Source organism: Carcharhinus amblyrhynchos, chromosome 17 (genome assembly GCF_965287045.1).
Source record: "Carcharhinus amblyrhynchos chromosome 17, sCarAmb.v2.hapA, whole genome shotgun sequence".
In the NCBI taxonomy this organism is placed as follows: Eukaryota; Metazoa; Chordata; class Chondrichthyes; order Carcharhiniformes; family Carcharhinidae; genus Carcharhinus; species Carcharhinus amblyrhynchos.
This window is the reverse complement of record NC_137340.1, coordinates 48532597-48551265: the sequence shown is the minus strand read 5'-3', so window position 1 is coordinate 48551265 and position 18669 is coordinate 48532597. Positions and strand designations below refer to the sequence as shown.

At 41.9% G+C, this 18669-nt stretch overlaps 1 protein-coding gene across 1 annotated transcript in view; it reads left to right on the top strand.

Annotated features, from left to right (window-relative positions):
* Window positions 1-18669, top strand: part of got1 (glutamic-oxaloacetic transaminase 1, soluble) — a 46834-nt gene that overhangs the window by 1079 nt on the left and 27086 nt on the right. Inside the window, exons 2-5 of the mRNA XM_080205925.1 lie at window positions 10145-10326; window positions 12303-12426; window positions 12813-12925; window positions 15887-15991. Coding sequence (XP_080062051.1) covers window positions 10145-10326; window positions 12303-12426; window positions 12813-12925; window positions 15887-15991 — 524 coding nt within the window. The remainder of the gene's footprint in view (window positions 1-10144; window positions 10327-12302; window positions 12427-12812; window positions 12926-15886; window positions 15992-18669) is intronic.

The following is an 18669-nucleotide window of genomic DNA, read 5'->3' as shown; positions in this document are numbered from 1 at the left end:
GCAAATCTGCTGCCCTTATCTGATCAGACCTCTCTGTGACTCCAGGCCCCCTGCAATGTGCCTGATCCTTAACTGCCCCCTCAAATGGCTGAGCGATCAATTCAGTTTGCGGGAAATTAGAGACAGGGCAAAAAAAAAATCTCCACACCTCAGTTTCTGCTCATTCAACCTTTTAGACTGATTTAACCCATTTGTTCTGATTGTAAGCTAAGTTACCTGCGCAGACCTGTACAATGACTCATGGATCTTGGTGCTAATTTTTTTTTAAACTGTTGGATCTTTATCAATATATTGACATTTCAGTGTTAGTCTATGGCTGAAGCAACTGATGTCGAGACGCCGATGTTAGACTGGAGTAAACACAGTAAGAAGTCTCACAACACCCAGGTTAAAGTCCAACTGGTTTATTTGGTAGCAAAAGCCACTAGCAGGTGACTCACCTGAAGGGGCAGCAAGCACTCCGAAAGCTAGTGGTTTCTGCTACCAAATAAACAAGTTGGACTTTAACCTGGTGTTATGAGACTTCTTACTGTGAAGCAACTGAAACATGGTACCAGTTGTCTTATTTGGAATTTGAGATACTATTGCCTTTTCAGGCTGTTTATCTGGGATTCTGGAATTCTACCAAGGTACTTCGTTTCAGGTCACAAATACTTGTGTGCACGCATACAGGCTGCCTATTTCTACACACTGCTAGCTGAAGGTGCATTTAGACCATTTAAAAAATTTGCAGTCCATTAATACATCTGGCCAATGAAGGCTGAGATTGTTTTGCACCATATCTCTTTGCAGCCACGTCCAACCAGGGCTTACCGTACGCAGTTAAATTCTAAATTGTACTCTGCACATTGCTGAATTTATCTTGCCTGTGAAGTGATGGTCTGAAGACTTTCACTCTGTATTTGGTTATCATGACTTGTATTCAGAGCGAATTGAACCAGATGCTGGGTTTTAGGGAGAGTCTATACTTTGACTGCCTTTTGTAACCTGGACAACAACAGTCTTACCATAGTGTCACAAGTAGGCTTACATCAACACTGCAAAGAAGTTACTGTGAAAGTCTCCCAGTTGCCGCACTCCGGCGCCTGTTCGGGTACACTGAGGGAGAATTTCGCATGGCCAGTGCACCTGGCCAGCATCTCTTTTGGACTGAGAGGAAACCGCAGCACCTGGAGGGAACACGCAGGCACAGAAGGACGTACAGATTCCGCACGGGTAGTGACCCAAGCTGGGACTTGAACCCGGGTCCCTGATGTTGTGAGGCAGCAGTGCTAACCACTGAGCCACCAGGCTGCTCCCATGGTGTGGGTGCCCTTACCACCCTGTTAACACTGCTGATGTGACTGCTGCCTTTTTAAAAGCGACCTACCACCAGTTGTGCAGAACACCTAGTTTGAGGCTAGACCTTTTATTAAGATAGAAACTGGGGTCTGTTGGCATATATAGTAATTACATTCTAGGTTGGAGCTGCACTGTGCTGTGATCATCTATTTATTAAATCTCAGGATTGGGAAGAGGATCTCATTCTTCCAGTTACCTCAATAGTTTTTTTTTAAAAGAGTAACTGTGCCTTTGAGGCAACCACTTGAGACTGTCTCTTTGTGTCAGAGTTCATTGGAGTTTTATTTCCATTTTTAACTAACTTATTGCCTGGCAGTGTTTTCAAGTTGACCAAATCATGTGGTTTGCAATGGTAATATCTTTCATTTTGGTCAATGTCATCGGAATAATGAAAATTCCAGGCTCTGTTCCGATGGAAAAATTTAGGAAACCAGTTCACTGGCACATGCTCCTCATTGCAGATATATTTTCCAGCAAAAGACGATAGATATCAAGAGAAGACAGAGGCCCACCCTGATTTTGGGGCAGGCAGAGCTCTCAGAATAACACTCTCCGTTGGCCTTGGGTGGACGTGCCAGTAAAATTCTGGCCAGTGTCTTTAAGTCCTCATTGATTAATTTCCCACCTATCTTTGTATTGGTAGCAAGCCTGGCTACATTACACGTGGTTGCTTCATCACAAATGTCAGTGTAGGTTGTAAACAGCTGATTTCCCACTACTGATTCTTGGGACACCCACGTGACTGAAAAGAGATATGGGGGAGGGAGGGAGGAACTGGCCTCCTCCTTGCCCGGCCAACAGTATTATGTTAAAATCTGGCAACCTTAAAATAGTCTGTTTGGTCCTACTCTGTTTTCGATCCTTTAACCGATCCTTTAACCAATCCTCTGCCCATTAGCCCCAGCCCCATAAGTCCTGATTGTGTGTAACAATCTTGAACTTGCCACCTTACCGAATAATGGCTTTTGATAATCCAAATATATTGCATCCTTTGGATCTGCCCTACTAAGTACAACTCAAAAATCTCTAGTAGAGTTTTCCAATACAATATCCCTTTATAAAACCATGCTGAGTCATAGTGATTTTCTAAGTGTTTTGTCACCACTTCCCAAGATGGAGGTCTGTCTAACTGGTAGTTTCCTGTTTTCTGTCTATCCTTCTTTCTTGGAGAGTGGTGCTGCATTTTTGTTTTTTACTTGTTACCTTCCGAATGAGGAAAACATTCAAGAATTGTTCATCTGGTCATTATCTCGATTACTACCCAGAAGACCAATGTATATTGCTTTGCCAACATCGTCACAAGCTCACTGCCTTATTCTCTCACGTAAAACAATATTAGAACAAGTGCCTCTTTTGCCACTGGCAGTGATTTGGTGTGTCAGTTATTTGCCCTTTGGTAGTTAAGGCTTCATATTTAAATGTCAAAGTCAAGCTACCCCTGTTTACTGCAACAACTACTTGCATTTAACACCAACACAGGACTGTAACAATAAACATTGATGCAAGAGGAGGTATTAGGGCAAGTGACTAAACGTTTGGTCAGACGGGCAGAGATTTGTGGCAGGTTTCTCAGAACTTCGGAGTGTAGTTGGCTGAAGGCGCAGCTGTCAGTATGGGGTTGAAGGAAATTGGGGATATACAGGAGGTCAGAATTAGATTTCAAATCTGTGCTTCCTGGCCTTTTCAGTGCATAGAAGGGATTATTAGACAATCCTCCCGTATTACTAGGTAAAATTAATCATACTGGTAAAACTAGTAGATTAGTTTCAATAATTTAGTTGCAGGACATGAATTTTTCATGAAGCTCGTGAAAATTTAGGAAGGAATTTTGCTGGTGGCACAGTGGTTAGCTCTGCCACCTCACAGCACCAGGGACCTGTGTTCGATTCCCAGCTTGGGTGGAATTTGCATATTCTCCTCGTGTCTGCATGGGTTTCCTCCCATAGTCCAAAGATGTGTGGGTACAGTTGATTGGCCATGCTAAATTGCCCCTTAGTGTCGGGGAGACTAGCTAGGTAAATGCATGGAGTTATGGGGATAGGGCCTGGGTAGGATTGTAGTCGGTGCAGACTTGATGGGCCGAATGGCTGCCTTCTGCACTGTAGGATTTTATGATTTACGTGCAGTGCTTTTAAAATATTTTGAAATATTTGTGCTATTTCCTCGGCAGTGATGCAGCAGAGCTATTTCATGGGATAACAGAATGCAAACCCCACCAACACAAAACACCTTGTTCTTAACTATGTGAAACATGCACATTACCTTTTAAACGTGGGCACTACCACAAAAACAGGGCATCAGTTGATCTGGGAGAGAGTTGAGGGAAAAAAGCCAATAAGAGGAAAAATACACTGGAAGATTCCTCACTGATTCTCTTTATCGATCAAAACCAACCCAAAGTGGGAATACAGAGGAGAGGGTCAGTTGATCTGGTGATCTAGTTCTGTGGAATCTGGCTCACACTAAAAGAGGCAGATTTTGCAACCCTGGCAGCCTATGTGAATTCTCAAGTTGTTTTTACTTGGAGCCTTTCTATCAATTATAAATAAGGTGACAGATTTTGATACGAGTGATGGCACTTTTATTGCTACGGTTAACCATGAACTTCAGAATGAAAGCAAAATACTGCGGAGGCAGTGTGGGAAAGTGTGAGGCTTATGCAGTTTGGTCAGAAGAATGGAGGCTTAGATTATTTTCTAAATTGGGAGTGAATTCACAGATCGAAAGCACAGAGGGACTTGAGTCCTAGTTCAGGATTCTCTTAACCTGCAGCTTGAGTTGGTAGTTAGGAAGACAAATGCAATGTTGGCATTCATTTCAAGGGAACTAGATTGCAAAAGCAAAAATGTACTGCTGAGGCTGTACAAGGCTCTGGTCGGACCACTTTTGGAATATTGTGAGCACTTTTGGGTTAAGGATGGATGTGCTGTCCTTGGAGAGGCTTCAGAGGAGGTTCACGAGAATGATCCAAGAATGAAAAGCTTGACGTACATGAGGAGCGTTTGAGGAGTCTGGGTCTGCATTCAATGGCGTTTAGAAGAATGAGGAGGGGAGTACTCTCACTGTACTTGCAGAATATTGAGAAACCTGGAAAGAGTGGATGTGGGGAAAATGTTTCCATTAGTAGGAGAGGTGAGGACCTGAGGATGCAGCCTCAGAACAAAGGGATGACCCTTTAGAACCGAGATGAGGAATTTCTTCAGCCAGAGAGTAATGAATCATTGCTACAGAAGGCTGTGGAGGCCAGGTCATGATTAGTAAAGAGATCAAAGGTTACAGGGAAAAGGCAGGAGAGTGGGGTCGAGAAACTTATCAGCCATGATTGGATGACTTGATGGGCCGAATGGCCAAATTCTCCTGTATCTTGTGGTGTTGTGCTTGAAATATGAAATAAAACCAGAAAAGGCTGGATAAATTCAGCAGGTATGGCAGCATCTGTGAAGAGAGAAGTAGACTTAATCTTTTGAGTCCATATGACTCTATTTCTGAGCCCTATCCCACGGGTGCTGTCAGACCTGTTTATCCAGCGTTTTCCATTTTTGTTGCACCTGAATATGTTTGTCTCTCTGGATTAGATACGAGTAACTTAATCCCATTGTGATGGTTATTGAGTAGTTTTATTAGAATTCTATAAAATGCTGCATATTGTAATTTTTGAGTCTTAAAATCAGATAAATGGGGAAAATGAGTTTTACAAATGGTCAGAGTTTACTGGTAATAGTTGTAAGTGTAAATGTGACCTTGCGAGTCAGATTGCAATTTTAGCACAAAGCCACTTGGTGGTAGTGGAGGCACATGGTCGTTCTTAATTCGAGAATTGTAGCATTGAGGCTCTTTCCTGTGAAGTACCTTGTGTAAATAGGCTTTACTCCACAGCCAGCTTAGTGTTTTTTCCCTGGCACCAACCCCATAGTGTTTCAACACCTGTGTAATTCCGTGTGTCAATGCCCTTCCTTTCCTTTGGTCACATACTCCTATATTCCCAAGCTCTGGAAAGATTTCTTCACCCTTTGACGGTTTTAAAGGTTGATGCTTTTTCCACTGCCTCAAAAAGGGTGATCACTATTGCACTGGAATTCCTTCACAAGGTACAGTACATTGGATACTTTTATCTCCTCTCCCACTCTTCTCTTCTATCATCTGTTTCCTTCTCTCTCTGCTTTTTTGTTTACCTTCAGCTCTTATACGATCATCAGAAAAGACCGGGCCACCTGGGTGGGATCTTTCTCCAGAGGGGAAAGGGCTGAGATGTGGCCTAATAGATTAAAAAATGTAGGAGTTTGACAGCACAAATATTGCAAAGATATTTCCACTTAAGAGTTTGCAAACTGAGAGTCAAAAATATAAGATAGGTGGGAAAGAATTCAGGTGAAACTTCTTTACTCAGAAAATGGTTGGAATGTAAGAACAACATAGATGCATTTAGAGTCACTGAGGTTTACAGCATGGAAACAGGCCCTTTGGCCCAACTTGTCCATGCTGCCCCACTTTTTAACCACTAAGTATCCAGTTTTGATATCGGTATCTCTTCATCTTTGAGTGCTTCTTTTCATAGTGACTGTCCCTCTAAAGGTCGTAGATGATGACTATCTCAATAAATCCACTCATCGTACTTGTGGCCCATATCCCTCTATACCCATGTAACTGTCTAAAAGCTTTTTGAAAGACAGACTTGTACCTGCCTCTACTACTGCCTCTGGTAGCTTGTTCCAAACACTCAACACCCACTGTGTGAAAAAATTGTCCCTCTGTATCCTTTCATATCTCTCCCCTCTCACGTTAAACCTATGCTGTCTAGTTTCAGACCCCCCTACCTTTGGGAAAATATATTGGGGGAGGGGTAATTATGAGGCTATTAGGAGAGAATTAGGAAGCATAGGTTGGACTAGGAGACTACAGGGTCTCGGAACTTCCAAAATGTGGAGTTTTTTCATGGAGCAGCTACTGCGAGTCCTTGATATGTATGTCCCTGTCAGGCAAGGAGGAGTTGGTCGAGCTAGGGAACCGTGGTGCACTAAGAAAGTTGGTTCGCTGGTTAAAAAGAAAAAGGAGGCTTATGTCCGGATGAGACTTGAGGGCTCAGGTAGTGCACTAGAAAGCTTTAGATTGACTAGGAGGGAGTTAAAGAGTGAGTTAAGAAGGGCTAAAAGAGGACATGAGAAGACTTTGGCTGATAGGATTAAGGAGAATCTTAAGGTGTTCTATAGATATGTTAAGAACAGAAGGTTGGTTAGGGCAAGATTGGGGCCAGTTAGAGACAGCAGTGGGAATTTGTGTGTGGAGCCGGAAGAGATTGGAAAGGCATTGAACGAATATTTCTCTTCGGTGTTCACGCAGGGGGACATAAATGTAGCTGTGGAGAACACTGGGTTACAGGGTTGTAACTGGACAGTATTGCAGTTGATAAGGAGGATGTGCTAGATATTCTTGAGGGTTTGAAAATAGATAAGTCCCCTGGGCCGGACAGGATTTACCCTAGGATTCTCTGGGAGGCAAGAGAGGCGATTGCAGAGCCTCTGGCTCTGATCTTCAGGTCGTCGTTGGTCACAGGTATAGTATTGGAGGATGGCGAATGTTGTCCCATTGTTTAAGAAGGGGAACAGAGACTTCCCCGGGAATTATAGACCGGTGAGTCTTACTTCTGTTGTGGGTAAGGTTTTAGAAAAAATTATTAGGGATAGGATTTATAGTTATTTGGAGAGTAATGAATTGATTGGAGATAGTCAGCATGGTTTTGTGGAGGGTAGGTCGTGCCTTACTAACCTTATTGAGTTTTTTGAGAAAGTGACCAAAGAGGTGGATGGGGCTAAGGCAGTTGACGTGGTATATATGGACTTTAGTAAGGCGTTTGATAAGGTTCACCATGGAAGGCTTCTGCAGAAATTGCAGATGTATGGGATTGAGGGTGATTTAGGTAATTGGATCAGGAATTGGCTGGCGGATAGGAGACAGAGGGTGGTGGTTGATGGTAAGTATTCGTCATGGAGTTCAGTTACGAGTGGTGTGCCTCAGGGATCTGTTTTGGGGCCACTGCTGTTTGTAATTTTTATAAATGATCTGGATGAGGGTATAGTTGGGTGGATTAGTAAATTTGCTGATGACACCAAAGTCGGAGGTGTGGTAGATAGTGAGGAAGGGTGTCTTAGTTTACAGGGGGACTTGGACAAGTTGCAGAGCTGGGCCGAGAGGTGGCGGATGGAGTTTAATGTGGAAAAGTGTGAGGTAATTCACTTTGGCAGGAATAACAGATGTGTAGAGTATAGGGCTAACAGTAGGACTCTGAATAGTGTGGATGAACAGAGGGATCTAGGTGTATGTGTACATAGGTCCCTGAAAGTTGGGAATCAAGTAGATAGGGTTGTTAGGAAGGCATACGGTGTCTTGGCGTTTATTGGTAGGGGGATTGAATTTAGGAGCCGCAGCGTCATGTTGCAACTGTACAAGACTCTGGTGCGGCCGCACTTGGAGTATTGTGTGCAGATCTGGTCCCCACATTATAGGAAGGATGTGGAAGCTTTGGAGAGGGTGCAGAGGAGGTTTACCAGGATGTTGCCTGGTATGGAGGGGAGGTCCTATGAGGAGAGACTGAGGGATTTGAGGTTGTTTTCGTTAGAAAGAAGGCAGCTAAGAGGGGACCTTATTGAAACATATAAGATGATTAGAGGTTTAGATAGGGTGGACAGTGATAGCCTTTTTCCTCAGATGGAGAAAGCTAGCACGAGGGGGCATAGCTTTTAATTAAGGGGTGGTAGTTATAGGACGGATGTCCGGGGTAGGTTCTTTACCCAGAGGGTGGTGAGGGATTGGAATGCCCTGCCTGCTGCAGTTGTAAATGCGCCTAGTTTGGGGGTGTCTAAGAGATCCGTGGATAGGTTTATGGATGGAAAGGGTTTGGTTTAGGTTAAAGGGTCATCGCTTTTTAACTGGTCAGCGCAACATCATGGGCCGAAGGGCCTGTTCTGCGCTGTAATGTTCTATGTTCTATATTGACTATCTAGCTGATCTATTCCCCTCATTATTTTATAGACCTCTATAAGATCATTCCTCAGCCTCCTATGCTCCAGGGAAAAATGTTCTAGTCTATCCAGCCTCTCCTTATAACTCAAACCATCAAGTGTTGGTAGCAACCTAGTAAATTTTTTCTGCATTCTTTCTATCTTATGAGTAAGTTAGATAAAGACACGGTGGAGAGAGATGCTGAGAGGTGGATGAAATAGGTGTGAAGGAGGAGGCTCATCAGGAGTGTTGACCTAATGAGGTAATTGGCCCATTTTTGTGCTGTAAATTCTGTGAGATCTTTGCAGTGTTAATATAAGGCTACTTGTGACACCAATTAATAAACTTTAAATTCTCTTCCCCCATCTATTCAAACAACTCTTTAGGATGTGATTCCCTAGTAATACTATACTCGATCAGCTAGTATGTATCAAAAATCTTATGTAGGATGTGAACTTCTAGTTCATGCCACATAATTTTTGGTCATGCATTTAGCAATCTACAGTCAGTTTTGCTGTTTTCAACACCAAGTTGATGCCTTTGCCGCTTACTCTGCAAAGGGTGTTTCCAAAGTCTCTTACGTTCCATCCGAATCTTTTTTGGTTGAAAATAATCATCAACTGGCTATGGGCAATTTGCTAGTTGCTTAAATATTACAATTGATTTCCTTTGAATGCAGGTATTCCATCTGCAATCTGTTTCCGATTTCAACCAAAATGTCCCTATCTTTACTTACTGGGTGACACAGTGGTTATCACTGCTGTCTCATAGTACCAGGGACTCGGGTTCAGTTCCAACCTTCGTGACTGTCTGTGTGGACACATTCTTCCTGTGCCTGTGTGAGTTTCCTATCACAGTCCAAAAATGTGTGGGTTAGTTGGATTGCCAATGCTAGAATGGCCCCTTTGTGCCCAAAGATGTGTAGGTTAGGCATATTGGCCATGGTAAATGTTCAGAGTTACGGGGATAGGGCAGGGTGGGAGGGTGGATGGACCGGGTAAGATGGTCTGGAGAATTGGTGCAGAATCAATGGGCTGAATGACCGCCTTCAGCACTGTAAAGATTCTATTCCAGACCTGCAGTGGAGGGAAGCATTAATTCCCTCCTTTTCAAGATGCACACCTACAGTGAAATGTGTACCCTTGTCGATTCACTGCATCACCCTAGTGCCAATCTTAAACTGTGATCCTACAGAATTCAGTAAGAAAGGCCAATCCTGGCAGAAGTGACTCACTCAGTTTTGATTGCATGCAGCATGCAATTACCCACGTGCTTGCTATGAGGTATTTTATTAATACTGTGATCATACCAATCTCCAGAAAGTATCTTTGTGGCCTGAATTTAAATTTCTGGAAAATAACCTTTCCTGTTTACACAATGATCTACTGTTGTCTGAGTGTTGCAGAAGAACTGTGATGTCCAGTCGTTTACTGAGAGCTGCAAATCTGTAATCAGTTATCGTACTTTTTTTAGTCTAACTGCACACTCCTACGCAAGTATTATTTTAAGCTTCAGTTGGCTGTGAAAAGTTTCTAAAATGCTAAGTTCTACTTTTATAACTTTTCTGAAACGAGTTCTTTGATTTTTATTGCCTTTCATCAGTTTTATTACACTCAATGTAACAGATGCGAATGCCAGTTTTAACCCAGTTCTGAAAGCTGTGAAATTAAATTGTCTTTTAAACATTCCTTTTAACCAAGTTCCGTTTTAAAGCATGCTTTGCGTTGACCGATATCAACCACAGACAGTTGAAATGCATTTGTTAATTGAGCTGCATAATAGTATTGTTTGTTTTTGTCCCTTGCAGCTTATCGTACTGATGATGGTCAACCCTGGGTCTTACCTGTAGTGAAGAAGGTGGAACAACAGATTGCTGAAGATACCAGTCTTAATCATGAATATGTGCCCATTCTGGGCTTGCCAGAGTACACCAAACAAGCTTGCGAGCTGATCCTTGGCAAGGACAGTCCTGCCATTGCAGAAAACAGAGTGAGTCTCCCTGTTTGTTTAATCCTGAATGTTTAAACACAAATTGGAAAGTTGTGTCAGTATTGCAGTATTTCAGAGCCGTAGAATCCTACAGTCCAGAAGGAGGCCATTCGGCCCATCGAGTCTGCGCCGACCACAATCTCACCCAAGCCCTATCTCCATAACCCCATGTATTTATCTTAGTTAGTCGCCCTGACACTAAGAGGCAATTTAACATGGCCAATCCATGTAACCTGCACAGTTGTGTTGCAGCACAGTGGTTAGTACTTCTGTCTCATAGCGCCAGGGACCCAGGTTCGATTCCTGGCTTGGTTCACTCTGTGCGGAGTCTGTACATTCTCCCTGTGTCTGTGTAGGTTTCCCCGGGTGCTCCGGTTTCTTCCCACAATCCAAAAAACGTGCTGCTTAGGTGCATTGGCTGTGCTAAATTATCCCTCAGTGTACCCGAACAGGCGCCAGAGTGTGGCGACTAGGAGATTTTCACAGTAACTTCATTGCAGTGTTAACATAAGCCTATTTGTGACACAAATAAGTTTAAGCAAGGAATTATACAAAACACCAGTAAAATTATAGCAATGATTAACTTATTAAGAGAATGCCTGTTTATAACTTTCATTGCAGTGTTAATGTAAGTGTATTTGTGACACTAATAATGAACTTTAATCTTAAACTATTTGGAGACTGGGGCGTGATTTTTATTTTCATCCTGGTACTGCAATTTAAATAAGATCCGGTTTCAGATATTTCAAGAGTTATAGCTGTCCTATGGAACACGAGGATTATTTAGGTGGGACAGCTGCTCTCTGCACTGATTCTGAGTTTCTGTGCTGCTGGTAACTGATTTGATCGCAGTGCTAAGGCCAGACAATACTGAATGAGACACTTAGCTTGTATTCTGCGAACCAGCGTCCTGCAAAAGTAGCAGGTAGCCAAACCCGCATTTGGTGCTTTGGGCAAAAGTGCTTCATAGCAACACCCTAAATTTACTGAAAATGAGCAAATGTAGAATGGGCACCAGTATGATGTTGGTGTAACCTGAATGAGCATAATAATGGTTAATTGGATAATCCAATATTAACGATATAACCAAAAAATCTACAAAGGCACATTTTATGGGGTGTGAATATTTTAGATGCTTTTGGTGGTAAGTGGGGCTCTAATAAACCAACCGTGAAACGGCAGCAATCAGTAGCTTAATAGCCTTCTACAGAAGCTGGCTTAACTTAAATCCTGCATTTTCATTTGAACCAGACCCTATTTAAAATGTGTCTTTAATTGATGGATAGTTTGGTATTACATCTATTTTACAATTTTTTTTGCCTCTTGCACTTCTATCTGCCACAGTAAATTCATTTTCAAATCCATTGCTGGAACGCTGGTTCAGTGGAAAGGTCAACATTTATAGCCTACCACTAATTGCCCTTGAGAACATGCCTTCTTAAATACACCAAAGTGACTTACTAAGACCATTGCGGAGAATATTGTGTTACTTATAATTAAAATTCAATTCCCTACGAGACAGGAGTGAACCAAATGGGTTTTTTTTTAATGACAATCCAGTAGTTTCTCGATCGCCATAACCCTTTTAATTCTGAATCCTTTGAATTCAATAATTTCCTAGCTGCCATAGTGAGAATTGAACTCTTGTCTACAGTTCATTAGCAAACATTTCAGGATTAGTGATCCGTAATGTGTTCACTGTGCTGCTATACCCATTGGTACCATGTGGAATTGCTGTGGTATTAATGTGGAATTCTAAGGTTGAGCTGAGAGTACTTAACGCTTTAATCTGCTCTGTTGGTTACTTTGCTGAAGAAAGGTAGATAGAAAGTGGTTTCAGTATTGAGGAAGAATTCATCTGCTTGTTCTTTGTAGTAAGATTGAAAAAGCTTCTCTCTTGCTTCAAAGCACCATGAAGTCTCCCAAAAGCACTACTTTCTCTCTCACTGTTGCCTATTTTATATTCCTATTCACAGGAGGGAGGTGTACAGTGTTTAGGAGGGACTGGTGCTCTTCGCATTGGTGGTGACTTTCTGCGTCGTTGGTACAATGGAACAAACAATGCATCCACGCCTTTATATGTTTCTGCACCAACATGGGGTATGTGTTTGCTTTGTAAAGCTTTGAGTGACTTTTAATAGATTCATGCACAGGAACAGGCCCTAACTAAACTAAAAAAAAAACTTTTGCCCTTACTTGGTCTGCGTCCCTTTATTCCCTCCCTATTCATCTACCTATCCAGACGCCCCAAATGGTGCTAATATGCCTTCTCCCACCACCACCTCTGGCAGCACATTCCAGGCACCCACCACACTCTGGAGAAACTTCCCCTCGCTCATCTCCCTTAAACTTCTCCCCCCACCGCTTTCACCTTGAACCTGTGCCCCCTTGTAATTGACACTTCCACCCTGGGAAAAAGTCCTTCATGTGTAGAAGCTAAGGTGTGAATCACAGCGCTAAATACAGCGTGAATATTCTTTTCACAGCAAACCACAATGGAGTGTTCAGTGCTGTAGGATTCGTTGACATACGCAGTTATCGTTACTGGGACCCAGCCAAGCGTGGCCTTGATCTACAAGGACTTCTGGAGGATATGGAGGTATACTTTGTAAAATATGCTGTTTACTTCAACCATTATCCAAAATTTGCTCCATGAAATGCTTGATTATTTTGCTCTTTCCAGTGCCAGTATATAGCAAAACCTGTGCTGAAGACTCTGCTTGCGGCCTGTGTGAAATCTGTCTGCCATCCTGGTGGGATTCCCTTCTCCTCGGCACATCTTTCTCTGATAAAACTGCTGTTCTTTTTGCCCCTTCCTTATTCAGTTGATGAATAGAGAGATTAAAGCTTAAAATGGAATGTGTGTGGCAAAACTAGACACAACAATAAAACAAAAGGAAATGAGTATTTTAGAAAATGCAGTGGGGAATTGAAAGTGGACATTTGAAGGAATGAATATGGGAAGAGTGAGCAAAGAATATAAAATGAATTGCAGCTTTTAGAGGGATATGAAAAAATAACGAAAAGATCAGGCAGGGTCAGTTGCTATGAAGGGAAAAGTTTACTTGGAGGATTAAGATAGGACAAGTGTGTTTTATTTTGATGTGAATTAATAGCGATCGCAACCCTGAAATTTCCTGATGGCACAAAAGGAAGTTGGGGAAACGGCGAGGTAGGCTACAAAAGACTTAAATGGGATGATACAGAAGTGAGGGATAGAAAGTAAGTGTAGTCTGATATATTATTGAAAGTGAGTGTGAAGAGGATGCCATTCGCATTATGATGCCACCCTGGAATCACATTGCTTAATGTCCAAGCTCTTGTGTGACATGTGGCCACTTGAGTAAAGTATTCAATAGTGGAGCTGTATCCTAGTGTGAATTACCACCAGGTGATGGTCAAACTAAACCAGCAGAACAACCTCCACTTCTGTGTAGCAGGCATTGAGAAAATATTTTAGCGCAAGTAGCACACTCTGATCTCCTTAGAATGTAGAATTTCTGCAGCCTCTTTTGTTGACACACTTGGAAGCCTGAGGATTGTCGCTATATCACAGACTAATGTATGTTGCGGCTTCTTCTGAACAAAATATTGTTATGGCATGCTACTCAAAAGCACTGAATTTTCCCACCAACAGCTGGCAACTACTGTACCGCAGTGATATCCGTAGCCACATTAGACCTTGGTACAAGTCTGAAGTGAGAGTTTGATAGCTTTTTGTCCTTTTGGGCAGCACAGATATATAGTTTGAGCAAGGCAGAATGCAGTTTAATCTTTGGATAAATTAATTTTTCCATTACTGAAGCAACCATGCTAGAAAGAGCTTTGTGCAAGCCAATGCCATTCATGCTGAATAAGCCAGAAATAAAAAAAAATTTGCATTTATATAGAGCATTTTGTGACCTCCATATATCTCAAAGCTCATACCATAAAATCCCTGCAGTGCAAAAGGAGGTCATTCGGCCCATTGAGTCTGCACCAACAACAATCCCATCTGGGCCCAATCCCTGTAATCCCACATATTTAACCCCCAATCCCTCTAATCTACACGTTCAGAGACAAAAGGGGCAATTTAGCATGGCCAATCCACCTAACCCACACAGCTTTGGACATTGTTAAAGCCAATGAAGTACTCAGGAAGTGTGGCTACTATTGCAATGAGGGAAATTTACAGGTACTAAACTCCCACAATAAATGACTAGATTATCTGTTTTGGGTGTTGGTTAAGAGATAAGTATTGGGCTGGAACACTCCCCTGCCTTCGGGAAAGTGTCATAGTATCTTTCCCTTCAACTGAGAGAGCAGAAGGAGTCGAGGTTTCCAATATTGTACAAAGACAGCTGTGTTTCAGTAGTCGGGCTTGTGGATCACATCACCCCAGGGCTGGAGATTGAATGTTTCAATCAGGAACACTGACTGAGAAAAGTTTTGAACTTTTGACAGAAGCCAGAGGGTGGTTGTAGAGGGTTATTTTTCCAAACTGGAGACCTGTGACTAGCTAAACTAAATTTGTCATTTATTTATGATTTGGATGAGAATACAGGAGGCATGGTTAGTAAGTTTGCAGATGATACCAAGATTGGTGGCATAGTGGACAATGAAGCAAGTTATCTCCGATTGCAACGGGATCCTGATCAATTGGGCCATGAATGGCAGATGGAGTTTAATTTAGATAAATTCGAGGTGATGCATTTTGGTAGATTTGAACCAGGGCAGGACTTGCTCAGTTCATGGTAGGGCACTGGAGAGAGTTACAAGAGATCTAGGGGTACATGTTCAGCTCCTTGAAAGTGGAGTCATAGGCAGGATGGTGAAAAAGGGCATTCAGCATACTTAGTTTCATCAGTTAGTGCATTGAATACAGGAGTTGGGATGTCTTGTTGAAGTTGTACAAGACATTGGTAAGGCCACACTTGGAATACTGTGTACAGTTCTGGTCACCCTACTATAGAAAGGATATTATTAAACTAGAAAGAGTGGAGAAGAGACGTACTAGGATGGTACCGGGACTTGATGGCTTGAGCTATAAGGAGAGGCTTGATAGACAGGGATTTTTTTTTTCTCTGAAGTGTAGAAGGCTGAAGGGTGATCTTAGAGGTCTATAAAATAATGAGGGGCATAGATCAGCTAGAAAGTCAATATCTTTTCCCAAAGGGAGGGGAGTCTAAAACTGGAGGGCATACCTTTAACGTGAAAGGAGAGAGATATAAAAGTGTCCAGAGGGGCAATGTTTTCAGTGTGGTGAGTGTCTGGAACAATCTGCCAGAGATAGAGGCAGATACAATTGTGTCTTTTAAAAAGCGTTTAGATAGTTACATGGGTAAGATGAGTATAGAGTGATATGGCCAAATGCAGACAACTGGGACTAGCTTAGGGGTTTTAAAAAATTGGCAGCATTGACAAGTTGGGCTGAAGGGCCTGTTGCCATGCTGTAAACCTCTATGACTCTAATTTTGGGTGTGAAGAGGTGTGGTGAATTGAACATTACAGTTTGCATAATAATCCTTTTTAAATATGCACAGCATCAATTTTATGGGTTGCTTTTCCTCTTCACTACTAGAAAGCTCCGGAATTTTCCATCTTTGTGCTGCATGCGTGTGCACACAATCCAACCGGTACAGACCCGAGCAAAGAGGAATGGCAGAAGATTGCAGAGGTCATGAAGGTACAGTAAGATCTGCTTTTAAAGTGATGGGCAAAAGTGCTATTACCATTCAGTTGAATACAGGCATGGTGGCACAGTGGTTAGCACTGCTGCCTCACAGTGCCAGGGACCCAGGTTCAATTCTCAGCTTTGGTCACTCTCTGCATGGAGTCTGCACATTCTCCCCGTGTCTGCGTGGGTTTCCTCTGGGTGCTCTGGTTTCCTCCCACAGTCCGAAAGACGTGCAGGTTAGGTGGATTGGCCATGCTAAATTCTCCCTTGGTGTTCCTGAACAGGCACCGGAATGTGGCGACTAGGGGATTCTTACAGTGGCATCATTGTAGTGTTAACGTAAGCCTACTTGTGACACTGATAAATAAACTTTCAAACTTAAAAAAAGTCTTTGCTCCCTATGAGGGTAATGTTTGGAATATTGAAATTCAGTGGCTTTAACCGTTTTGGATTTAATCCTATCTTAGCTGACTTTGATAGAGTTTATCTTCAGTGTATCATACTCTGGCCTGTTTGTTTTTAAAATCACTACATGGGAGATATGAGGTTGCCAAAAACAGTCCCGTATTGCCTAAGACTTATTGTGGATAACTATGAACTTTGTATGTTTGATTTACATTTCTGAAGAGGTTGGTAAATAACCCACAATTTTGCTTGCCTAGGATAATGTTTAATTTACAAATGTGTAACCATTATTAGATAATTTCAAATATATTTTGCAGTCAGCTAAATTGAGTTAGTTTAATTTTAAACATGATGTTTTTGCATCATCATCATACATTGTACAAAATCGCAATAGAATTACATTAGTTACTGGTCTGGTACCAAGATTTCTGCCACTCTTTGTAATACATTGACCATTCTGACTGAAGAGTATCTGCAGTACGTGCACAATGTGGATTACAGCAGTTCAAGAAGGCAGCTCCACTACTACCTTCTCAAGAACAATTAGGAATGGACAATAAATTTTGGCCTAGCCAGCAAAGCTGAACGAATTTTTTTAAAAATTGCTGACTTTACTATTACTCCACTTTGGCTAAATTTAACTACAGCGCATCAGTGCTTTTGGTGGGATTGTGGCTGCTGTGCTGGAAGTTTGACCTTTCTAAATCTGTATGACTTTGATATGCTTCCAGGGTGTTTGATGGATGTGGACTAAAGATGATGGATTGCTACTTTGTACAATTTCCCACCCTGATCATTGTCTGCTTTGCCCATGTGTCTGCAGAATATATTTTTCACAGCGATTAATAGTCTAGATTTTGCTATACTGAAAATGAAGAGGCTGTCAGGGCAAAACTGACAGGAATTTCTGGCATCCACATGTGCAGTTATTGTAGGAAATCCAGAAGTTGCTGTCAATATTCCCTGTCCCTCTTACAGACTGTGTTGTTGCATCATTTGTTAACAGAGCCAGTACAGAGGTCACTGCAATGACATGAACTGAAATAGTTACTCACTAGGAGCACGCTAAAGACGGATGAATAGTTAAAGTTTGTTTATTAACCACAAGTTGGCATACATTAACACTGCAATGAAGTTACTGTGAAATTCCCCTAGTCACCACATTCCGGTGCTAGTTTGGGTCAGTGCACCTATCCAGTCTTTCAGAAAATGGGAGGAAACCCGTGAGACACGGGGCGAACGTGCAAACTCTGCACAGACAGTACCCCAAGCTGGGAATCGAACTCGGGTCCCTGGTGCTGTGAGGCAGCAGTGTTAACCATTGTGCCACCCCATTAGGTTGTGCATTCAGCAGTATCTCAGTTTTAGTGGTCTCATAAGGTATAATTACTATTAAAGAACCTAGCTGGCCCTGGAAAAATGATTTTTTTTAAAGTGTGGAGTTGCATTCCCTCAGAAAATTGTCACAGAATTTTTTAAAAATTTTCTCATTTCGATCTCTTCCTAAGCACCAAGAGTATGTCCCCATCTTTATGTCACTTCCTGTAAATATATTTTGTATTCGTTTTGATTTTTACTTGCTGCTTTTCAGTCTGTGCTTCACTGGGGATGATTCGTATCAGTCAAAGAGCTGTTTGTCACTGAAAGATTACTGATCCTAACCTAAACTAGATTTAGCAATAATGGCATTATCTAGTTTTAAAAAAAACTCAGGCTTCAGCCCAGATTATGTACAGTAATATCATCAAGCTATCACATTTAAAGAATTCTTAGCACCATCCAATTAGGATTAGAGTCTAAAAGCAAATTTCTGTGGATGCTAGAATATGAAACCAAAAAAGAGAATGCTGGAAAATCTCAGCAGGTCCAGCAGCATCTGTAAGGAGAGAAGCTTTGACAAGATGTCATCTGGTCTTGATGTCAGCTGTCTTCTCTCCTTACAGGTGCTGCCAGATCTGCTGAGATTATCCAGTATTTTCTTGCAGAATCGGAAACTAAAACAAATCTTTTACAAACAACTTTGTAAAAGCTTTGCTCAGAGCAAAATAAACATTGAGAAATATATAGGGTTAAGATAGAAACAGAAATATCATGAACAAATATAAAAACTATAAATACTAACTTTTTTAAACTAGATTTTCTCAGAATGGAGACATTTATCAATATTCCACAAATAAATCTTTTCTCCGGTCCGGATCTCTCGTTCAGCAGTAGTTTGTTTCAAAACTCCAGTTATGTATCATTGAACTAAGTGGAAACCCCCCAAAAACAACTCTCCGGCA